Source organism: Ornithorhynchus anatinus, chromosome 7 (genome assembly GCF_004115215.2).
Source record: "Ornithorhynchus anatinus isolate Pmale09 chromosome 7, mOrnAna1.pri.v4, whole genome shotgun sequence".
NCBI lineage: Eukaryota > Metazoa > Chordata > Mammalia > Monotremata > Ornithorhynchidae > Ornithorhynchus > Ornithorhynchus anatinus.
In genome coordinates, this window is record NC_041734.1 from 29,367,623 (window position 1) to 29,392,845 (window position 25,223).

General features: G+C 41.3%; 1 protein-coding gene across 1 annotated transcript in view; it reads left to right on the plus strand.

Annotated features, from left to right (window-relative positions):
- The window catches only part of ABCA12 (ATP binding cassette subfamily A member 12), a 137,622-nt gene extending 112,848 nt beyond the window's left edge, over positions 1-24,774 (plus strand). The window contains exons 38-49 of the mRNA XM_029068474.2: positions 1,056-1,171; positions 3,356-3,515; positions 4,560-4,813; positions 6,787-6,991; positions 7,840-7,949; positions 8,669-8,810; positions 10,268-10,402; positions 12,892-12,995; positions 15,056-15,148; positions 18,770-18,875; positions 19,984-20,121; positions 23,653-24,774. Of these exons, the coding sequence (XP_028924307.2) occupies positions 1,056-1,171; positions 3,356-3,515; positions 4,560-4,813; positions 6,787-6,991; positions 7,840-7,949; positions 8,669-8,810; positions 10,268-10,402; positions 12,892-12,995; positions 15,056-15,148; positions 18,770-18,875; positions 19,984-20,121; positions 23,653-23,760 (1,671 nt within the window). The 3' untranslated portion in view covers positions 23,761-24,774. The remainder of the gene's footprint in view (positions 1-1,055; positions 1,172-3,355; positions 3,516-4,559; positions 4,814-6,786; positions 6,992-7,839; positions 7,950-8,668; positions 8,811-10,267; positions 10,403-12,891; positions 12,996-15,055; positions 15,149-18,769; positions 18,876-19,983; positions 20,122-23,652) is intronic.
- Positions 24,775-25,223: the final 449 nt, after the last annotated feature.

The window sequence follows — 25,223 nt, forward strand, 5'->3', positions numbered from 1 at the left end:
GCTCAGAAGGAAAATCAGGGCAAAGAGGAATTCACTTACTGATCAGTTCTTTTCCTGAGTGTGCTACAGCCTCCCTGCAGTTGGTTTCTTGAATCAAAAGCTACTACTTCTTGAGTCAGAAGCTCAATGATGGCCTGAGGCCTGCAGGAGATTTCTATTTCCCTGGCGGCTGTGTTGAGATTGGCCCGGTAGCTTTAAGGATCCAGGATGGAAGTGCTGGAAAGTAATTAAGTGCAGATCCATTTTGCAAATGAGTCCCAAGGGGTTTGAAATGTGTACATTTTGTAAGTCAAAACTAAAATAATGGTGATAGCCGTTCTACCCTTAATAGGAGCTTTAATGGGCGATAACTATTAGGAACACTTAAACGATAGGCTTCATTTCTTTATACTGACTGCTGCTTGCAGATTCCATCATCGGGAATTTGGGCCCCATGCCAATTCGGCAGACTCTTCATCACAGCAGCCTCCGTCCATTGGGTGCATCTTGCTGCAAAGTAGTTTTCAACATTTAATCCCTCTCTCTTGCTGATAAAATGGTGAGCCTTTGTTTACACACCTGCGATGCAAAAAAAATCTAAGCCCTGCTCCCCTGCTGTTGTTCTGGAGAGAACCTCCCGCTAACAACAGCAAGCTGTAAATCAACCATCTGGATGAACTAACTTCAAATCAAAATCAATATTTTGAGGCTGAAATCAAATACCAAGCTGCTCATGGTCCTATTTTTCTCCCGGAATCCCTGTCAACAGATGATCCTCAAACTTAAAGTATAGAGCCAGGACTATCAGGATTTCTTGTTGGGGTTTGTCAGGTGGGAAGCTGGTTTGACACAATGTCATAGGAGGTCAATTCCAAAGTGATGACCATGTACAGAGTCAAAGGTAATAAGCAAGACCAGACATTCCACAATGTATTTTTACAATTTTGAAATTAAAGGACCTCTTTCCCTTCAGATCTCACTGTCAGTGTATTCTGAATTGAGGTTACCCCTAAATATTGCTGAATAAAAGCCTTCTTTGCGGTCATTTAAACTAGGTATTGTTCGTCTTCCTGCAGGTCTTCTATTTGGTGCCTGTCGCATTCTCAATAGGAGTTATTGCAGCATTCAAGTTGCCTGCTTTCTCAAGTGAAAACAATCTAGGAGCAGTTTCTCTCTTACTTGTCCTGTTTGGGTAAGTTTATTGGGAATTCCTGAGGGAACATATCTGTGCTAGTTTATGAAAGCCACACAAACACTCACACCAATATTAAACTTTCCTCCAGACTGCTGAACAAATTTAGCCTCCAACCTCTAGCCAGGATGGGACAAGGAGTCCATAATATCTCTTTATGAATAGGCAGTACATAAGGGGCTATTTGGGAAACTTTGTGATATAGAGGGAAAACTTAGGTTTGTTTTAAGTCCTCTCCATGTTAAGGGAGAAACAACATGTCTAATGGTTAGAGCATAGGCCTGGGTTCTAATCCTGGTTCTGCCACTTGTCTGCTGTGTGACCTTGGGCAAGTTACTTCACTTCTCTGTGTCTGTTACCTCATCTGTGAAATGGGGATTAAGAATGTGAGCCCCACGTGCGACATGGACTGTGTCCAAACTGATTAGCTTGTACCTATCCCAGTGCTTAGAACAATGTCTGGCACATAGTAAGTGCTTAACAAATACCATAAAAAGGGAGGCAAAGATAATGCTAATGTTGGAAGTTTCAGAGAGAAGCAGGGTGGTGGCTTTGTCAACTGTGATGGGAGTTAAGTGGAGGAGTGGATTTGAGAGAGATGAGAAATTCAGGGTTCAGCATTTTCAACTTCAGTTTTCAGCAGGAAAAAATTGATGAATAGATGCCCTGGGGGCAAGAGGAAATATGAGGGTGTACAGAAGGTGAGAAAAGCCAGGGATAGTTTCATTTGGGAATTGTCTGACTGGAAGTAGTAGGTGAAGCCATAGAAGCAGATGAGCTCCCCAAAGAGGTGAATGGAAAATGAGAGGAGAGAAGGGTCTGGGATAGAGCCTTGAGTGATACCCACATTTAGAGGGTAAGAGGCAGAAGAGGAGCTATTGAAAGAAACCAGGAAGTAGTTAGACTGTGAGCCCCAGGTGGAATAAGGCTGTGTTGACCAAACTAATACAATTTTAGCTACCCCAGTGCTTAGAACAGCATTTGACTCATAGTAAGCACTTAACAAATACTACTAAAAAATATACAAAAGGGAGACCAAGGAGAGAACTGTTAGGGAAAAATCATTATGACTGCATTTCTGGAAGAAGGAAGGAGCCCATAGTGTCAAAGGCAAACAAAAGGTTGGAGAGGATTCCAAAAGAGTAGAGTTCTTTGTATATGTCAAGGAGGATGTGAGCTTGCAGAGAGTGGTTCCAGTGGAGAGGAAGGGGCAGAAACCACATGCAGTAGGAATGAGTAAGGACTGTAGAAGGCAGGCAGAGTAGCCTTTGGCTACTCAGCCACCAGCCGGGATTACGTGCCCTCCTGCGTTCTGGTGTTGTTGTCAAGAGGGTATGGAAAGTTAGGCCTTCGACCTGCACTAGTGATAGCGTGGAGTGTAGACTGTCCAGAGCTGGGGACATGGGGGTAATGGAAATATGTCAGTAGAGACTGTGGCTATGACTAAACCTAAGCCATGGGGGAGCAGTAGGTGGACTCAGGAAACCCTAAGCGTGAGGTCTTGGCCATCCTTTGTTTTTTGTGGTATTAAGTGTCTCCTATATGTCGGGCACTACACTAAGCACTGGAGTAGATAAGCTGATCAGGTTCGACACAGCCCATGTTTTCATCCCCATTTTACAGATGATGTAACTGAGGCACAGAGAAGTTAAGTGACTTACCCAGGGTCAGAAAGCAGACAAGTGGCAGACCCGGGATTAGAATCCAGGTCCTTCTGATTCCCATTCCTGTGCTCTCTATCCATTAGACCACACTGCTTCCTGAGGGTGGGCTGTACAGAGTCAAGGGAATCACAGATGAGGACCCTCCTTTCCAGACTGAGCCTGGATCAGCTCTTGTGGGAGCAAAGTTAGGAGAAAAATACCCCTGAGGAATTTACATGAGGCAATCTATGGAAAGGGCCAACACATTTGGGAAACAAAGCCCAAAGAGTTCAGGGGGTGTTCAGTGGAAGTATGGGGTGAAGGATGGGCCATTCCTGGATCAATGAAACATGCTTTGATTTCATGGAGGGAGAATGGAGGCTAAGGTTTGGGAATGAGCATGGGGGAAGAAGGAGCCATGAAAGTCATGAACACATGCCCCAAACTAGGTCAGATGTTTCTGGCTTCAATTCCATATGATATGCATAAAGACTCCCTGAAAATAATCCTCTTTCCATTTTTGCCATTGATTTATCGGCAGATATGCCACATTTTCTTGGATGTACTTGCTTGCCGGGCTCTTCCATGAAACAGGAATGGCTTTCATTACTTACGTCTGCATCAACTTGTTTTTTGGCATCAATTCTATTGTTTCTCTGTCGGTGGTATATTTCCTGTCCAAGGAAAAGCCTAATGATCCGGTAAGTTTTTCTTATATAGAAGTTCAGTGTTCACCAGGAAAGAGGGGAAAGAGGTTATTATCCTCCTAAGATCTTCTACCAGAAAGGGAAAATGTCTACTTTTGTGAAAGATAACACTGTAGGGTGTAGTTTTCATCTTTGATTAAAACTTCACCCCATTGCAACCAGTTGTAATCTATTTGGTCATTGAGATATGCCAGGGAGAAAAATCTCTCCAGGTGATTTGTCATGGTCTAGAATCTCTTCTCTGGAAATGTCATATTTGATTGATAGGCAGCAGTCAAGGAATAATGAAAGCACTAATGTAGAGAAGTCCCCACTGGGTATAAAAAATATATTAAAAGGTCAGCAGAGGGAGTATCGATAAGCGAGGAATGGGATGCAGTGTGTGAGGGGAATTAAAGGCAGAAATGTCAGGCTCCTCTATCAGTTTTACTTCCCCAGCACCCCAAGAATTGGTTCAGGAGAGGTGTGGCTACCCTGGCAGCCCTCCTAAAGCTGGGTTGGAAGCGCATGGGAACCCCAGAATCCTGGGGTATTCTGAAGGTCTAGATCGGGTCTTGGAGTGCTGACCAAAAAGAGGGAGAGAAACTATTGCAGTGGGGAGGTGGGGGAGCTGGTCCCTCCCCTCCCATGGTCCCAGAGTCTCAGATCAGCCCCAGAGGTGAGTCCTTCCTTCTAGGGCCAATCCTGGAGCTGCCTCTCTGACTGGTTCAGGCCAACATAACTAACCCCTTCAGTGCTGCCCTGGCCTGCATCTGCATGCATAGTGTTGAGCCCAAACTAGAGCAGGTTGTGAGTGGGTAGAGGGCTGGGACAAAGTGCAAGGTAAATGGCTGTCTAATTGGCTTAACTGGACTCCGTGCCATGTCCCAAATACTTAAGCAGGAAAGTCCCATCAGTGCTGTTTGATTTATCGTTTAGGCAGAGCTGCTGCGAGTCAGATCTAGAGATGTTTTTTAGGCCCTGAACTTTGCAAATAAGAGATCCTCTGATTTCTTCAGAATCACTAAACCATGGCCATGGCCATTTCTCCTCTTTCAGACGCTGGAACTTATTTCTGAAACTCTGAAACGCATCTTCCTGATTTTCCCACAATTCTGTTTTGGTTATGGGTTGATTGAATTGTCTCAGCAACAGTCGGTCTTGGATTTTCTGAAAGCATACGGTGTAGAATACCCAAATGAAACATTTGAGATGGATAAGTTAGGTGCCATGTTTGTGGCCTTGGTCGTTCAAGGGACCATATTCTTCATACTACGGCTCTTAATCAATGAATGGCTGATTAAGAAATTCAGGTAAAGTATACTGGAGCAAATAATCCTTGAAAACCTTGGGGGGAACTCAAATAATAATTTGTTAAGAGCTTACTATGTACTGGCCACAGTTCTAAGCACTGGGGTAGGTAAAAGCTAATTGAGTTAGGCACAGTCCCGGTCCCAAATAAGGCCCACAGTCTTAATCCCCATTTTACAAATGAGATAACTGAGGCATAGAGAAGCTAAGTGACTTGCCTAAGATCACACAGCAAACAAGTGCCAGAGTTGGAGTTAGAACCTATGTCCTTCTTAATCCAGGTCCATCCTCTATGCCCTAGCCCACACAACTTCTCTAATTCAAGGGACCTGGGAGAGATGTATGTTCAAGTAGTTGTAATAGTCATAATGGTATTTATTAAACATCTCCTGAATGCAATGCTCTATAATGAGCACCTGGGGGGAAGTACAACAGAAGAATGAGATTTATTCCCTGCCCACAAACAACCTGTAGACCATATTCCTCTGCAGCAGCAGCAACCTTGGATAATTCGAACCATTTTGAAAGTTTTTCTTATCATTCTAGACTATGAGCCCGTTGTTGGGTAGGGATTTTCTCTGTCACCAAATTGTACTTTCCAAGTGCTTAGTACAGTGCTTTGCATACAGTAAGCGCTCAATAAATATGATTGATTGAATGAATAAATGAATTTGGCCCACCTGTTCAATATGTTCTCATTGCAGATCTAATAGTCAAATGCCGAGTCAAACACTGACCCTGAAAAGAGTTCAAAATCTCATTTCCATTAATAATAATAGTGTTATTTGCTAAACTCTTACTGTGTGCCAACACTGTACTAAGTGTTGGGATAGATACACGATAATCAGGTCAGACATGATCCCTGTCACACATGGGCTACCGTCTAGGTAGGAGAGAGAGCAGGTATTGAATCCCCATTTTACAGATATGGAAACTGAGGCTCAGAGATGTGAAGTGACTTGCCCAAAGCCACACAATAGGTTAGTGACAGAGTTGGGTTGAGAAATGAGATCCCCTGCCCATGGTCTCTCCAAAGGCTTACCAGGAAAAGTGAGCCCAGCAGTTTGAAGATAATTCACTCTCAGCTTCTACAGTTCCCAGGAGTACTTGAGGCTAGCGGAGGTTAGCAGATGCCTGAGCTTCTATTATTTTTTCTAAATATTAATAACATTTCAAACTACTGCTATTTCCCCTCATGCTCTGCACATAGTAAGTGGGAAGCAGTGTGGCTCAGTGGAAATAGCCTGGGCTTCGGAGTCAGAGGTCGTGGGTTCGACTCCTGGCTGTGCCATTTATCAGCTGTGTGACTGTGGGCAAGTTACTTCACTTCTCTGTGCCTCAGTTACCTCATCTGTAAAATGGGGATTAACTGTGAGCCTCACGTGGGACAACCTGCTTACTCTGTATCTCCCCCAGTGCTTAGAACAGTGCTCTGCACATAGTAAGTGCTTAACAAATACCAACATTATTATTATTAGTAAGTGCTCAATAAATACCACTGATTTATTGATTTAACATAACATCCTACATAATGATAACCCCATTACGGTGTAACAACAGTGACAGGGGAAAATTTAATAATGCCAATGAAAGAAAATATATAGAAGATAATAATAATATTGTTGTTAATCACTTACTATGTTCCAAGCACTGTTCTAAGAACTGGAAAACACAGTTAGAGATCAGAAGCTAAAGGGGACAATTAGGACACCCCTTCTGGAAGTTTATGGGAGGCACTGGTGGGGCACTGGTGGCAACTAACCACCATGGGTGTGATCAGCGGAAGCTTCCAGAGTTCCCAGAAGCACCTGGATCCTACAAACCCTACCTGCATGTCCCAATTTTCATAATGGCATAATTAGTGCTAAAGGTTGCTGCTGGTGCTGTTATTAGTCCTGCCCCACCTTGGCATGTAGATGAATGAATAGGGGGAGGCAAATGTTCTCAATAAAGGTGATCTTCCTCCTTCTTTCAGACTCTTGTTCAAAAAGATGAACTTTTCACCTGGGCTGGAGGTCATCGATGAAGATGAGGATGTTCGGGCAGAGAGAATAAGGGTTGAGTCCGGAGCTGCAGAATTTGATCTGGTACAACTCCACAGCCTCACCAAGACCTACCAGCTCATCCATAAAAAGATTGTAGCTGTGAACAACATCAGCCTTGGCATCCCAGCTGGAGAGGTAAGCTGACAGTTAACAACCTCCCCTTTTGTATCTCCTTCATTGTGTAGTCAGTAGTCCCCAGTTGGACAAGTTCATTTGTATCTTGATATGACTTATTGGAAGTTCAACTCCTTATACTGGAGAACAAAATTTCAACACTTTATTTCTTCCACATGGAGAATAGATGAACTAGAGATAGTCTGTTGTGTCCCTACTTAAGTTTCTTAAGTTGGAGAGGAGGAATGGGGCAAGGGAGAATTTCAGGAAGAGAGGAAAGGAAAAGGGGCAAAATGGAGAAAACTCATTGGTTATTGAACTCAGGCAAAGACTTACTAGTACTATTAAACAAGAAAGAGAATTCTTTCCCTTTCTTTCCAAATGATAGTGCAAATTCAAGCAGAATATGGGAAATGTACTGGAAAATCCAGATAGTTGCTCTTGCAGTACACTCTGTCAAGTTATGGCTTTTAACAGTAATGGACTCTCTTTAAATTTAATTATTTAATCATGTAAACATAATCTATTCCTGGAACACTTCAAAGAAAACCATATTATATTGAATATAGTTTAAATACGCTACAAATTGTACACTCACATGGGAAAATGTATTCTATTTAGCCTACTCATAAATATATTACCAAGGAAAACAAAAAGCAAAAGGGGATTGAGTATAGGGTGGAGATAGGATGATCATAAAATTGGAAAGCACGAAACTTCAAATCGTTGACCTGCTCTGATAAGAATAGTACCAGTGCATTTAGCAGTTTCTTGAATCTTGCCTAGGAGAGTATAAAAGGAACAAAAGTTGAATTAAAATATTCCACACAGACCTGTTGATAACTGTTTTAACCTTCTTCACAATCTAGTGTTTTGGCCTCCTTGGGGTTAATGGAGCAGGAAAGACAACTATCTTCAAGATGCTGACAGGAGACATTATAGCATCAAGTGGAAAAATCTTGATCAGGAATCAAGCTGGGTATGACAAACAAGAGGTTTCCTTCAACAGAAGTTGCCTAACAAGAAATTGGGGGGTCTCCTGCAATTTGGTTCACTGTTTAAAAAAAAAAATTGAAAAAAGTGATGTGAACTGATTCTTTATAAATTATACCTTGAGTCACCTATAATGTGTATAAGAAGGTTAATCTCCTTCTTATTAGACATGCATCTATGTTGGTTTATTATTACATTAGCAAACTACCAGTTGAGTCCTAAAAATAGTTTGGGCCTCAATTTTCTAATTATTTTAGACTATAAAGGTTTACTGTTTCTTGAAATATCCAGAATTTGAGAGCAACATGTTGTTTTGGTCCTTTTTTAAAGGTATTTGTTAAGTGCATACTACGTGCCATACACTGTACTGAGCACTGGAGTAGATACAAATTAAACAGGTTGGACACAGTCCATGCCCCATATGGGGCTCACAGTCTTAATCCCCACTTTATGGATAAGGTAACTGAGGCACAGAGAGGGTAAGTGATTTGCACTAGGACACACAATACACAAGTGGTGGACTTGGGATTAGAACCCAAGTTCTTCTTACTACCAGGCTAGTGCTCTATACAGTAGGCCATGCTGCTTCCCACTTATCCAGACACATTGCTAAATCTACCCAACCTCAGAGAACCACAAACCTTCAGACTTCACACTCAAATTCTTCTTTGGACTCATCAGAACTTCTTGCTCCTGTTGATTCAGGTCCTTGGGTCATGTTGACACCCACTGCTCTTTAGTGGGTTATTGCCCACAGGAAGATGCTTTAGATGACTTGGTGACAGTGGAAGAGCACTTGTATTTTTATGCCAGGATACATGGAATTCCCGAAAAAGACATTAAAGAAGTGAGTATATTTTATTACATATACCTGTTAAAAGACTTTTCCATGTCTGAATGTAGACTGCAAAAAACCATTTCCATTTGTTCTGTATTTGTTGACGGTTTCTGTGGTCATTTACAAAGCTATGTTTAGGATTTACAAAAAAATTTCTGACTGATTTCTCTGTATCCCTGTTTCAAGTGTTCAATCCAGGATCCCAAGAGCCTCAAGTAATTTCTGTCTTTGTTCTTTGTCAGTGTCTCTACATCTGCTCCTCCTCTGGTCATCTGAATGAATTAAAGTTGGAAGATAAATGAATTATCTTCCAAATCTCCTAGTACAATTTCATTCTGCAGTGGTGTTTCAAAGAAAGCCCACTGAAACATAGTTCCTAAATTAGATTTGGTATTTGTTTTTTTAAGTACGATTTGCTTGGGGTCAAAATTGTCCTCCAAACAAGAAGCAATGACTAAAAGAGATGCAGCATGGCATAGTAGAAAGAGCATGGGCCTGGGAGGCAGAGGATCTAAATTCTAATCCCAAATCTGCCACTTGTCTGCTGTGTGACAGAGAAGGTAAGTGACTTGCCTAAGGTCAAGCAGCAGACAAGTAGAAGCCCTGGGTTTAGAACCCAGGTCCTCCTGATCCCAGGCCTGTGCTCTACTCACTAGGCCATGCTGCATCTTATGTTAATAATAATGATAACGATAATAGATGTTGATTGATATGAATTATTGTACTGTTGTTATTATTGTAGTTGTTAAGCACAAAACTAAATCCTGGGGGAGAATCAAGATAATTAGGTAGGACACAATCCTTGCCCTATATGGGGCTCCAGTCTATGTAGGAAGGAGGATGGGTATTGTTTACAGATGAGGAAACTGAGGCACAGAAAAGTTAAGTGACTTGCCTAAGGCTGCACAGCAGGCAAATTGAAAAGCCAGGATTAGAATCCAGGTCCTCTGACTGCCAGATTTATGTTCTTTCCACTAGCCCTTACTGCTTCTCTTTGATCCTGTATTTGTAAAATGGAGAGGTCTTGATGTTCCTCAGCTGTAACCTGGAATTAAAATAAAAAATTTGATGTACTACTTAGAATGTTCAGAGCCAAGGATTTTGGTAAAGGGGATAGAAACAGTTACCCCAATCTATCTCCTTCACTTTTTCAAAGCACTCAAATTCAGTTTTATGGTTTTAATAATTGGGCACCTATTTTTATTGGGTTTCTTGTCCAGACTTTTTTCTAAATAGTAATAATAGTAGCACTCATAGTAGTAATAGTGGTAGAAGAAGAAGAATTTATCAGCACCTACTTATTGTGGTGTACTGTACTAAGAGCTTGGGAAGTGCAGAATAATGAAGCATCACATTCCCTGCCCAGAAGAAGCTTGAACTTTAAGTAGATACAGTCTATGCTATTATATCTGAGAAGAAGTTGTAACTCATACCTTGATTTGAATTTTTTTATATGTTGTCTTCAGACTGTTCATAAACTTCTTCGGAGGCTTCAGTTGATGCCATATAAAGACAGAGTCACCTCTATGTGCAGCTATGGGACGAAGCGAAAATTATCTACAGCACTGGCTCTGATTGGGAAGCCATCCATTCTACTGCTGGTAAGTTTGTGGGAGGAAGGAGCCGAGAAGTGGTTATGTGTTCACAGGCTATTATGTGCTTTTATGTACTGCTTTTCTCCAGCAAGTGAAATATTCACAGAAGGCTCGTGGCAGACAAAATTCCCTAATTCTGCACCTTTGGAAATTGTTGTGGTGGCCATTTTTTCCCAGAAAAGTTCTCTTGCTCTTCCTTCGTGTTATTCCAAAAGAAATGTAGATTAGCCATAGATTTTTAAAGGCAGTTAATCGTTTTCCTGTGAATGGGGTATATTGCTTACAGTTCTAATTTAAATGCTTTGTTTAGGCCCATAAACTTAATCCTGGGATCACTGTGAGAGATCATCATGGGAGTAAGATTTGGAATGGGTGGGATAGGGTAGAGTCTTGGGCAGTTTTGTTTCAATAATGATGATATTTGTTAAGCACTTACTATGTGCCAAGATCCAAGAACATGATCCAAACCACCTACCCAAAAAAACCCCCTAAATCAGGGCAGGAACTGTGGCCAGGTGGAAAGACCATAAGCTTGGCAATCAGAAGGCCCTATGTCTAATCCCAGCTCTGCCACTTGTCGGCTGTGTGACCCTGGGCATGTCACTTAACTTCTCTGGACCTCAGTTACCTCATCTGTAAAATGGGGATGAAAATTGTCAACCCCAAGTTGGATATGCTCAGTGTCTAACCTGATTAACTTGGATCTACCTCAGTGCTTAACACATAGTAAGCACTTAAATACAACGTGGCTCAGTGGAACGAGCACGGGCTTGGGAGTCAGAGGTCACGGGTTTGAATCCCTGCTCTGCCACTTGTCAGCTGTGTGACTGTGCACAAGTCACTTAACTTCTCTGGGCCTTAGTTCCTTCATCTGTAAAATGGGGATTAAGACTGTGAGCCTCACGTGGGACAACCTGATTACCCTGAATCTACCCCAGTGCTTAGAACAGTGCTCTGCACATAGTAAGCACTTAACAAATACCAACATTATTATCATTTAGGTCCCAATTTAGGTGAGATGATCATAAAATTTTAGGGTCTGTGCCTCCTTATGCTTTAGGTTCTTTAGCAGAGACATGCTTTGGAAAATAGTCATAATGATGATGGGATGTATTAAGCATTTATTATGTTCAAACACTGTCCTAAGCACTGTGGTAGATATAAGATAATCAGATCAGATGCAATCCCTAACTCACATGAGGCTCAAGGTCTAAGAGGGAATAAAAATAGTTAGTTCAACCCCATTTTATAGATAAGGAAGCTAAGGCACAGGGAGGTTATGTGACTGGCCTAGGGTCACAGAGCAGACAAATGATGGGTTTGGGACAAGAACTCAGATGTTCTGACTCCCAGTCCCGTGCTGTTTCCACGAGTTGTGTATACATTTCAGGTGATAGGAAAAAGACCCACAGAGCAGGTGACTTGTGTGCCACCATGGGGAAAAGTTATGAGGGAAGACCAGAAAATGAAGTTGCAGCTATTATGAGCATTTGATTTGAAACCCAGAGAACACCCTGAGCTCTCAGTTCTAAGAACAAGTCCTGGTGGAGTTTTAATGAAAAGATATCTTCTGTCATATTTAATCCATTATCTTTAAAAAAGACTGAGACTAGTGTTCATACATTATTCAAACAATAATTATTAAAACTTTTGAAGTAATTTGTTAATACTGTGTTTCCATGTTTTTTTTTTCTTTTTAGAGCTAGAAGCAATTGTCTATACTTCTCACCATATATACCTTGAAATTATTTTAAATTCAGCATTGAGCTATGATTTTTTCATTAATGACCTTCAAAACTGTTCTTTCCTTTTCTGTCTCTGATGACGTATTTAACTGCAGCTTTGGCAAAGCAACTTGGCATTTCATTACTAATTTTAAGTGTGGTTAATTGGTAGAAGCACTAGTGTATTTCTTCTTGCATTCTACCTGCTAGTTTGTGGAGACTTATGATTTTCATTGGAGCATAGCTTTTTTATAAATAAATTCAAATCAAAATGGATTTTTCCTAGTGTCAAAAGTGGAAATTCAATCTGGGATGGAAAGATCCATTTGAGTTCTTTCTGCCTCCCGTATTTCAGTGTCACCAAGCACTTTTGTTGATGATCCCTGATTCTGGCGCATAATGTAACATGAATACTCTTCTTCAAATCGGCAAATGACTGTGTATTTTGTAAGAGCAAAACTTATTTTGTCAATATCTGAAACCAAATATGATTCAGAAGAAATGCAGAAGACAAATGTAGAGTAACAAATTGTCATTTTAAAGTCATTTTTCTGGGCATAACCCCATTTTAAAATGGGCCTGTTTGACAGTGCAAAAGAAAATATGAGAGAGATAGAGAGATCATTTATACATAAAATGAATTAGTCAAATGAGTTCAAAAAGTGATTTCTTCTCTGGGGAAGACAGATGTTATGATGATTCATATAAGAAAAAAATCTAATTAAATAAATTAAATTCATAAATTACTTTTTCTTGTCACGTTTTACGAAGGATGAGCCAAGCTCTGGAATGGATCCGAAATCAAAGCGACACCTCTGGAAAATCATTTCAGAAGAAGTACAAAACAAATGCTCAGTAATCCTGACATCTCATAGGTAAATGGAAGACCATGAATGTGGGTGTTGGTGTTTGTGATTCAAGTTGTGATGTCAAGATTTGTCAAGCAGAGCAATAGCAGGCCATATTACGAAGATCATTGGGGAAATAGAGGAATGCATTTACAAAAAGTCCTTTAGGAGTTGTGGCCATTATGGCAGACCGGTGGCATGGCTGTTCACAATGGCTGCATCAACAGCCAACATGTAAATGCCTGAATTTCTCGACCAGGCTGACAAGTTTATAGTTTGAATGTGAGTTTTATTAAAGACAACCTTGATCATAATAATTATTAAAGGGAAAGTTGGGGCTACAATGGTTCATATTAGGGGTATTAGTTGGTACATCTCTAACCGTGACAATGGAGATGATTCATGAAACAGTTTCTACATACATCCTGGTGATAACAGTAATAAGAAGAATTATGGTATTTATTAAGTGCTTACTATATGCCAGGCACTTTTGCCACTCCAAGTACCCTGAACTATTGGTCTGATCCAAGAGTGGTACTCCTCATAGGTTTTGGTGGTTCAGACCCCAAATTTTTTAATGCTTGTTGGACTTAGGCTGGGAAAGTCTGGTGCCAGGCATGTGGAGCTCCTAAATTTTGACCCATGCTGAGTTCTTAAAAGAAAGGATACTTCTCCAAAAGGGGCATCAAGACCCTGGGAAGAAATGTACAATGGTTGCCCTACCCAGGACATCCATCCTTAAAGCTAGGAACAGACCATCCAATACCTCCATCTCTTTTCTTTCCATCCCTAACTTTTCTTTCTAGAGACAAGTTATTATCCAATCTCCTCTTGAGCCTCTTGATATTTTCTGCATTCCTAAACTTTTATGAAAATAAATTCCACAGGTTAATCACTCACTATGTGAAGGTTTCCTGTCATTCACTCTGACCCTACCACCTTCAAGCGTTTCAGCAGTGTCCCTTCAAACTGATTTGGTATGATTTTTTTATAGTATTTGTTAAGCACTTACTATGTGCTAGGAACTGTACTAAATGCTGGGGTAGACACAGGCTAATCAGGTTGGATACAGTCCCTGTCCCACGTGGGACTCACAGCCTTAATCCCCATTTTAGAGATGAGGTAATTGAGGCCCAGAGAAGTTGAGTGACTTGACCAAGGTCACACAGCAGACAAGTGGAGGAGCCGGAATTAGAACCCAGGTCTGCACTCTGTCCACGGGGCCACGCTGCTTCTCTAGGGTTGGGGGAATAATAATTTCTTCTTCACCTTGCCCTCACTCTTCATGACTTTGTGAACTTTGTTCATGTCCCCTCTCATCCTACAAGATCCCAGTCTGAAGATTCCTAATTTTTGAAGCCTACACTCCTACACTATCCCTTGATCTTGGTTGTTCTTCTGTGGACTGTTACCATAAAGAAGGATGATTTGTATATCTCACCATATTCTAGGTGGCTTTGTTGCGGCTGTACGCCAATGCAGATAAATACTAATGGGATAAGGAAAACACAAAGTCATATGAGGCACATATAGAGGAGCGGCATGGCCTAGTAGAAAGAGAATGGGCCTGGGAATCAGAGGACCCGGGTTCTAATTCCGGCTCCACCATGTACCTACTCGGCAAATCACTTAACTTCTCTGTGCCTCAGTTATCTCAACTGTAAAATGGGGATTCAGAACCTGTTCTCCTTCCTGCCTAGATTGTGAGCCCTGTGTGGGAAAGGGACTGTATGTGACCTGATTTTTCTGTATCTTCACCAGCACTTAGAACAGTGCTTAATAAATAGTAAGTGCTTAATCAATACCAGTTAATATATGAAAGGAATAATGTTGCGGCAAAATTCCAGAAAAGCAGACGCAGGTCTGCCCTTGTTTGTTTCCTTCTCTCTCTCTCTCTCTCTCTCTCTCTCTCTCTCTCTCTCTCTTCCATAGGGATGGGAGACAAGTCCACAAAAGCATCTGGTTTTAGTGAACTTACCTTAAACCTGAGCTGGCCTTTTTTGGGAAGCAATGCAATGTAGAGAAGCCTCCTAAAACCTAAATCCCTCCTGCAAGATCTCAATGAATTTCTCTGCTTTGTTTTCCAGCATGGAGGAATGCGAAGCCTTGTGTACCAGACTGGCCATTATGGTCAATGGCCGGTTCCAGTGTATTGGTTCTTTGCAGCATATAAAGAGCAGGTTAGTCATCACACAGTCTTTTATTATGGACTTTGCCATTTGGTCAGAGTTCGGCTTCTAGCTATCTTGACTGCTCTGGTGGGGTTGCACAGAGAAACAACATGGCCTAGTGGAAAGAGCATAGGCCTGGGTTTCAGTGAACCTGAGTTCTAATCCCGGCTCTGCCACATGTCAATCAATTATATTTATTGAGCTCTTACTGTGTGCAGAGCACTGTTCTAAGTACTTGGGAGAGTACCTTATAACAGAATTGGTAGACACGTTCCCTGTCTACATCGAGCTTACAGTCTAGAGGGAGACACAGACCTTAATGGAAATACATATGTTATGGATACATATATGCGTTCTGTGGGGCTGAGGGAGTGGGTAAATAAAGCATGTCAATCTAAAAGCAAGGATAATGCAGAAGGGACTGGGAGAAGAGAAATTGAGGACTTAGTCACAGAAGGCGTCTTGGTGCAGATGTGCTTTTAATAAGGCTTTGAAGTTGGGGAGAGTGATCGTCTGTTGACTATGAAAAGGAAAGGGGTTCCAGACCCCAAAGGGGCCCAAAGGGGTTGGGCAAGAGGTCTGTGGTGATAACACAAGATATCTATCTCACAAGATAGAAGTACAGCGAATAGGTCAACATTAGAGGAGTGAAGCACGAGGGCTGGGTTGTAGTAGGAAATCAGTGAGATAAGGTAGGAGGAGACAAGGTGATTGAGTGTTTTAAAGCCTATTGTAAGGAGTTTCTGTTTGATGCAGAGGTGGATGGGCAGTCATTGGAGGTTCTTGAGGAGTGGGGAAACATGGACTGAAGGGTTTTGTAGAAAAATGATCCTGGCAGCAGAGTGAAGTGTAGGTTGGAGTGGGAGAGACAGGAGGCAGGGAGGTCAGCAAAGAGGCTGATGCAGTAATTGAGGTGAGATAGGACAAGTCCTTGGTGTAATATAATAGCAGTTTGGGTGGAGAGGAAAGGGTGTATTTTAATGATGTTGTGAAGGTTGAACCAGTAGGATTTGGTAACAGATAAAATATGTGGGTTGAATAAGAGAGCTGAGTCCAGGACAATGCCAAGATTGTGGGCTTGTGAGACAGGAATGATGGTGGTGCTGTCTAAAGGGATGGGAAAGTCACAGGGATGGTGGGTTTGAGTGCGAAGATAAGGAGTTCTCTTTTGAATATGTTAAGTTAATAATGTAATAATAATGTTGGTATTTGTTAAGTGCTTACTATGTGCCGAGCACTGTTCTAAGCGCTGGGGTAGACACAGGGGAATCAGGTTGTCCCACGTGGGGCTCACAGTCTTAATCCCCATTTTACAGATGAGGTAACTGAGGCACCGAGAAGTTAAGTGACTTGCCCAAAGTCACACAGCTGACAAGTGGCCGAACCGGGATTCGAACCCATGACCTCTGCCTCCAAAGCCCATGCTCTTTCCATTGAGCCATGCTGCTTCTCTAAGTTTAAGTTTGAGATGTCAGCCGGCATCCAAGTAGAGATTCCCTGAAGGCAGGAGGAAATACAAGACTTCAGGGAAGGAGAGATCAGGGCTAGAGATGTAGATTTGGGAATTATCTGCATAGAGATGATAAAGTCATGGGACTGAGTGAGTTCTCCAAGGGAGTGGGTGTAGATAGAGAATAGAAGGGGACTCAGAACTGACTCTCGAGGGACTCCCACAGCTGGGAGGTGGGAGGCAGAGGAGGAGCCAGCGAAAGAGACTCAGAATGAATGACCGGAGAGATATGAGGAGAACCAGGAGAGGATGGTTTCAATGAAGCCAAGATTGGATATTTCCATGTTTACTGTGTGACCTTGAACAAGTCACTTAGCTCCTTTGTTCCTCAGTTACCTCATCTGCAAAATGGGGGTTAAGACTGTGAGCCCCATGTGGGACATGGATTGTGTCCAACCTAATTCTCTCATTTCTATCTCAGCACTTAGTACAGTGTCCGGAACTGCTAATTGCTAGCAGTGCTCAACAAATACCATATAGGACAAAAAACAAAAAAACAGAAGGAATAGGACACCAATATACCAATCAAGAAAAATGAATGATTTTCCCTAATTTGAAACCATTTTGGGTAGCAGAGAAACCTTTAGAGTTTCTGAAGATGGATTTCAGTTTCCCAAATTAATTGTTTTTTCTTGCAAGAAAGCTAAAATGCTTGTTGGCATTGAGGTCCTGATTTATGCAGCAAGATAATGACCATTTCTTCCTGCCTGTCAGGATTACACTTGTCATTTTCACTCTTCTTGCAGGCTCTCCTTGTCTCCAAAAAAGCAAGGACTCTAAATAATAAGGATAACCGGCTGCACTCAAATCAAATTGATTGCATTCTTGTCATCTATATATCATAATGTAACACGTCATCTCTACACATCCATACTCATACCCAAACCCACATCTGTACCCCGCACTACTGTCAGATAGCCTAAGTAACTAATGAAGGTGAAACATAGCTTTCAGAAGGTGTACTGACTTTTAATGAAATTTGCAACTCTTGTGTCAAAGGAGATATATCCCTGGAGATAAACAATGAGTGTTTTTTCTCTTAAATGAATTACAAATTTAAACAACTTTAAACATCTCTGGAATGAACTACAGGATCTCGAAAGCAGAAGTTCCAAATCCTTATTTGCTTTCTAAATGTAAGCCTCTTAAATCCAGAAATCACTGCCTCATTGATAAGCCATATGCATCGTTTAAAGCTAGAGTTTCTGAACAAGGTTGGCATTTTCTTCTTCAATGTCACTTTCATTCAAAGGATGCAGATGTGGGTAAACCCCATGTAAGACAGTCCCTGATTGTATTGTATCTACCCTGGCCTTTAGTACTAATCAGACTGTGGTGATTAGTGGTGAGCATTTGGTGTGTACAGAACACTGTACTAAGTACTTGGGAGAGTATAGTACACCAGAGTAGGGAGAAGCAATCCCTGACCACAAAGGCTTCAGGGGGGAAAAGCTGTTAAAATAAATTACAGATGGTTACGCACATAAGTGGTGGGGATAAAAATCAAAGTGCATATGAGTTACATTCCCAAGTGTGTAGGCAAAGCAGATGGGAGGGAAAATAGGGGAAGTGGGTGCTTAGTCTCCTCTCTCAAGAAAACTCTATGGATACACTACCAGAATGATTGCAGATTGAGGTGGGGCGTTCTGGGAGAGATGTGTCCATGGCGATGCTATGGGTCGGAGATGACTCGACAGCATAAGACAAGGCAAGAGTGCTTAGGAAAGGCTTCTTGAAGCAGATGTGATTTTAGTAGGGCTTTGAAGATGAGGAGAGGGGTGGTCAGTTGGATACAAATGAGGAGGGAGTTCCAGGCCAGAGGGAAGATGTGGGCAAGGAGTACAGTACAGAGTTTGGCACAAAACTTGACATGAAATAATCACTTAACAAATGCCACAGTTATTGTTATTATTATGGGTAGTGGTTCACACAAAGTCATATATCTTCCTGACAATCTATGCATTAGTTCTAATGACAGCTTCAAGTTTGCTCTGCACACAGTAAGCACTCAATAAATACACTGACTGTCTCCCCCTTGGATAAAATATGCCTTATGTGGATCTCCAAAAGAACTGTCTCACTGCATAATCCCTATCCTGCCTCCCCACTTTCTTTCCTAGATTTGGAAGAGGATTTACTGTGAAGGTCCACTTGAAGAATAACAGGATAAGCAATGAATCTCTGACCGAATTCATGCAATTGCACTTTCCCAAAACGTATCTAAAGGTAAAGAAATTTATAAAGCATGGACATTTTCCCAGCGATGAAACCTTGGCTGTCGGTAATTAGTATTGCTTTAGTAGGATGCAAATGAAGGGTCACAGCTTTCAAGAATGTTTCTGTTTATTGTCGTATTGTACACTCCCTGTTATACTGTACAAACCTGTACAGTGTTCTGCACACGGTAAGCGCTCAATAAATACGATTGTCTGACGCTGCAGTTAACACTGGAATTGTCAGAGGCCTGGGAGAGAGCGGCAAAGCTATAGCTTAAATCTTGCCCTTTTTGCCTGGCAGTGTAACCTTGATCTGTTCATGTGTAACAGCATGGCCTAGTGGAAAGAGCACAGAACTGAGATTCAGATGACCTGGGTTCTAATCTAATCCTGTTGCAAGTTGCTTATTGTGGGACCTTGGACAAATTAAGTGTCTCTGTTTCCTCAACTGCATCAGAAAGGAGATTAAATACCTGTTCTCCCTCCTACTTAGACTGGGAGCCCCATGTGGGACAAGAACTGTGGCCAACTTGATGAACTTGTATCTATCCCAGCACTAAGAACAGTTTTTGAAACATAGTGCTTAACAAATGAAGATGATGATGATGATGATCATAATAATAACAACAGAGGAGCCCTAAAAGGACTGCAAACACAGCTGTGTAGCTAGAGAACTCCAGTTTGGAAAGGAGGGGAAAAGAACTGCTTTTAAAGTGTACTCAAATGTCCCCAAAAGGAAAAAAAAATATTGTGAAAAATGCACATAGCTAAGAGAAGAATTCTGAAAATGAAGTCGGTAGGCACCTAGGTATAATCTGACATTAGATGTGCCTAAACTTCAGGAAAGTTTTCTAGCCAGATTTGTAAATAGTGCCTGAGTGGAAATACTTGAAAATGTGGGCTAGTCTTGCATATTACTATTCCCTTTTAAATATTTGAAAATTCATTTTCATTTCATCTCTGGAAGGCAGCTTTCAGAATGTGCTTGATACTCATGCTTTAACATTGTTTGCCAGCAAGAGCAGTTTCAGCTTTTTCCTCCATGGCTTAGAGCCAAGGACTAACCAAGTCTCCATTTCCCGACATTCTAACCTGTATCTACACTTTTGATCCCACAGGATCAGCATCTTAGCATGCTAGAGTATCATGTACCAGTCTCTGCGGGAGGCGTCGCAAACATATTTGATCTGCTAGAAACGAACAAGACAGCCTTAAATATCACAAATTTTTTAGTAAGCCAAACAACTCTGGAAGAGGTAAGAGAAATATTATAAATTCTTCATTGAAGTTCACTGACCTTACTCTTAGCAATGAATAGGTGATAGCTCTCTCTCTTTGTATATACATGTATATATACATATATATATACATATACATATATGTTTTCAACGGAACACTCTATTTACTTTTAATGAAAAACCCTCATTTGTAAATGTATCTGAATTCTTACTCTTGCTTCTTTTCACTGCCCGTCAAAACATGGTGTTAACCCAAAACCCCAACATGAAGTATTGGACCCAACATTTTATATTGTTCTAAAATGAGGTGGACAGAATGACCTTTCTTAAAAAAAAAGGCATTAACTGTTTTTATTGGAAAAAAATGAGGATTTTTGGTTTTTGACATTCATCAGTATGTGTGCTTGACAGTATTTTCACTATGCTGACACATGCGTCAAATTTCTGTTACTGGTTTTCTCACCTCTTCTACTTGACAATCCTCTAAAACTGTTTTCTGTGGGCTAGAGTCGGAGGAACAGTTGAGATGGTAGTATCCATACTGGATAGATGTTCATATTCCCATTATTAACTTCATACAGCTATATTTCTGTTTTAATACCTAGGATCCTCAGTATGGCGGCATGGCCTAGAGGATAGAGCACAGGCCTGGGAGTCAGATGGTGGTGGGTTTTAATCCCTGTTCTGCCACTTGTCTGCTGTGTGACCTTGGTCAAGTCACTTCACTTCTCTGTACCTCAATTCCCTCATTTGTAAAATGGAGATTGAGACTGTGAGTCCCATGAGGGACAGGGACTGCTTCCAACTCGATTTGCTTGAATCCACCCCAGCACATAGTATAGTGCCTAGCACATAGTAAGCGCTTATTATTTCACTACAGCACCATTGTCCTCTTGGATCTTATTCTGTACAACTTGCGCAGTTTAGCCTGTGAAGAATCAACCAGTCATGTTTATTGAACACTTACTTACTCTTTTCAGAGCACAATACTAATCTCTAGGTAAAGTAAAACAGAGTTAGAACACATGATCCCTGTCCTCTAGGAGCTTACAATTTAGGAGAGACAGAGAATAAAACTAATTACTGAAAGGGGGAAACAGCTGTTTATGAGAGCAGCATGTCTTAAGGGAAAGAACATGTGCCGGGGAGTCTGAAAAACCTGGGTTCTAATCCTAGGTCCACCACTTATCTGCTGTGTGACCTTGGGTAAGTCCCTGCTTAGAAAGTGTTCGGTACATATTAAACACTTAACAAATACCATAGTTATTATTCTCTATGCCACAGTTACCTCATCTGAAAAATGGGGATTAAGACTGCGTGCACTGTGTGGAACAGGGACTGTGTCCAACCCAATTATCTTGTATCTATCCCACCACTTAATAAAGTGTCTGGCACATAGTAAACACTTAACAAATATCATTAAAACAACAACAGCCAAGTTTGAAGACATGTACAGAAGTGCTCTTGGAGTTAGGAGGGGCTAAGTGCTTAGGAAACATGGAAGTGTTGGAGTGGCATTAGCAGGGGAAATAAGGTGGGAAGATCAGTCAATCAGTCAATGGTATTTACTGAGTGCTTATTGGGTGCACAGCACTGTACTAAGCACTTGGGAGAATACAATATAATACATTTGTTAGATACTTTGCCTAGCCACAAGGAGCTTACATTCTAGAGGGAGAGGTAGGCATTAATATAAATAAATTATGACTATGTAGGTAAGTGCTGTAGGGCTGAGGGTGGGGTGAATATCAAGTTATTAAGGGGTACAGAACCAATTGCCTAGCTGTGCAGAATGAAGATAGAATAGGGAAGAAAGAGGGCTTAATAAGAAAGACTTGTTGGAGGAGATGTCATTTGAATAAGGATTCGAAGTGGGAAGAATGAAGTTGTGGTGAATATAGAGGGGGAGGGAGATTCATGCAAGATAGAGGACATGGGAGGGGGTTTGATGGTGAGATAGATGAGACTGAGGCATCATGAGCAAGCTGGTGCTAGAGGTGGGAACCGTATGGGCTGGGCAGTAGTTGGAAATCATCGAGATAAGCTAAGAGGGAGCAAGTTGATTGAGTGCTTTAAAGCTTACGTTAAGGAGTTTATGTTTGATGGGCAACCTCCAGTGAGGAATGGGGAGAAAGAGGAGGCAGGGAAGGCACAAACTTTAAATTTTGCAAAACTTTAAATTTCAATACCTTTAGATGTACACATAATTAAAAAAATAATTGAACTTAGTAGCAGAGTGCTTGGTCTTACAGCAATAAAGACTTATTTCTTCCCATTGCTCTTACTGGCAATAATTCAACTAGCCACAGCATACAATTAACCTCTTCTACTTCAGACATATTCTTAAAACAGAGATCTGAAATAAAATGCCATTCAAAGTGTCTGAATGATATGGGATTCCAATGATGCTGCATTAAACTTTATGAATTATGTTTTCAATTAACATTTAAAATTTCTTCTTATTCTCTGAATGTCAAAAGTGATTAAAGTTGTTGCTTGGGGTGGAGAGTCCAGTGAGGGGGTCAAAGGAATGCCAATCAAGATTCCTTTTTTTCCCCACTTTAGTCCAGTCCTTGCATTAAGGCTTTTTCAGGCTTGCCTTTAGTACCAAGTACCAAACAGAAATAAATCCTGAAACCTATGGATTTTCCTGAAACCTGCAGATTTTCCCATATTTTATGCATTTAGTTGCCTCCCTCCCCCGACCCTCAAACACAGCCCACACCCGATTTCATTTTAACTCTATTTAACCCAATATGCAGTGCTGCATGTCTGAACCAGTTCCTATTAAAAGGTATTAATCTTTCAGTAGGTGATTAGTAGATGAGTAAGCTAAGGAACTGCTTTATGAGATGAATATAATAATAATAATAATAATGTTATTTTCCAAGGGAGATACAATACAATCCCATCAGACACAGTCCTTATCTCTTAAGGAGAAGCAGCATAATGTAGTGGATAGAGCACAGGCCTGAGTGTCAGAAGGATGTGGGTTCTAATCCTGGCTCTGCCACTCATCTGCTGTGTGACCTTGGGCAAATCATTTCATTTCTCTGTGACTCAGTCACGTCATCTGTAAAATGGGGTTTGAGACTGTAAGCCCATGTAGGACAGGGACGTATCCAACCCAATTTTCTTATACTCACCCCAGAGCTTAGTACAATGTCTGGCACATAATAAGTGCTTAATAAATACCATAATTATTATAATCATTATTCCCATTTTACAAATGAGGAAACTGAGGCACATAAATGTTAAATGACTTGCCCAAGGTTGCGCAGCAGGCAAGTGGCAAATGGGAATTAAAGCCAAGGGTTCTTAGCTGTGAGTCATTATGAGAAGACAGACTTCCTGGTTAGCAGATCATTCACCATTTTTCACTACTTCCACCCCAAAAGCCGTGCTTCAAGCAAAGAAGGGTTGAACAGTTTTCTTTGTTGCCCAAGGATTAATGAGCCACCCAGGATTAGATCACATTGCTCTAATTTACTGTGGGTATTTGATTTACCAGGCAATAAATGCCTTCTTTCCTTTTCTTTTAAACATTAGGTGTTCATCAACTTTGCCAAAGACCAAAAGAACCATGAAAATTCAGATACAAGTAGCCAAGGCTCTTCTGTAAGTGTTGACTCTCAGGATGACCAGATCGAATCTTAGCCACTTCAGTGAACTCCCTCCAAGCAAACCATCAGTGCCATTGGAAAGAGCCACCTTAAGATACCTTGACTTATACTAACGTATCTTAATTTTTAAGTATTATTTCCTAGGAACCTTACAATTGTGTAAAAAAAAACTGGAGCAGTATCTGTCTTTAGGTTCCGTCTTATGCTGTTGAAAAGACTGTATTTACGCCGAACACTGTGAGAAAGTGGATGTCTTCCATAACTCTTACCATAATGATAGTAATAATGATAACTGTGGTATTTGTTCAGCGCTTTCTATGTGCCAAGCACCGTGCTAAGTGCTGATGGGTGTGAAGTCAAGGTGCTTCTTGTCTTCACTTGTTCTATTAAAAAGCGTAGTCATTAGTAGTCAGAAAGTCAAGGATACAGAAATGAAGTCAAATTGGTTGAAGAAACTTAGATTTGTTTAAACAAGTGAAAAGAAGGTACAGCATCACACACGGAGCTGGCCTACCCCAGAGGTCAGGTGAGCATCAGCGCTGACCTTCGGCCACAGAATTTACGCCTATCACTGTGACCTGGCACGTGTCCATCGATGGGCTCACAGAGGACCAGAAAGGAGGACGTTTCCGTGGAGATATGCTCCGCTTGCCCTGGAGGTAAATGGCGTATATGCCCCATGCTGAGACTCATGGGAAACCACAGCTGGGTGTGTCCACCGATAAGTTAACGACCCTAGTAACTGAGAGAGAACACATGTGCTGCAGGCAGGCATGTTTTTGGCTTTCAGCTATGCACTGGGTCGTATATGTTAAGGCCTTCCCCCTTCGTGGGAGGAAGAGTGCTTACAAAGATCGTGATCAGTCCCTTCCTAAAGCCAAGCCATGGTGATGACCACAGCTATGGAATAAGATTCTTCATTCCATTACAAATATGGATGGTCCTCTTTTAGGGTGTTTTCTTGAATGTATTGCTCAGTGTTCCATTTTGTATATATTCAAGTATGCCACCACGATTTTGAAATCAATAAACAATGTTTAGAAAAAAAGAAGTGGCTTCTATTTTGGAGAAGCAGCAGGAAGCAATGTCGGGTGATTGAGGTGCAGGATGGCATGAACAAAAAGGATCGATCTATCAGTCAATTCATTCAATCATATTTATTGAGTGCTTACTGTGTGCAGAGCACTGTACAGTTGGAAAGTACAATTCAGCAAAAGAGATATGACTTTACTCCCTTGTCTTCCCTCTGAAAAACAAGTTGGCTCCTTAGGGATGGGAAGCCAGACCTGTAAAGACATTTTCCCTTCAGAGAAGCAGTGTGGTTTAGTGGAAAGAGCACAGGTTTGGGAGTCAGAGGACGTGGGTTCTAATCCCAGATCCGCCATTTGTCTGCTGCATGACCTTGGGCAAGTCACTTAACTTCTCTGAGCCTCAGTTACCTCATCTTTAAAATGGGGATTAAGAGTATGAGCCCCACATAGGACAACCTGATTACCC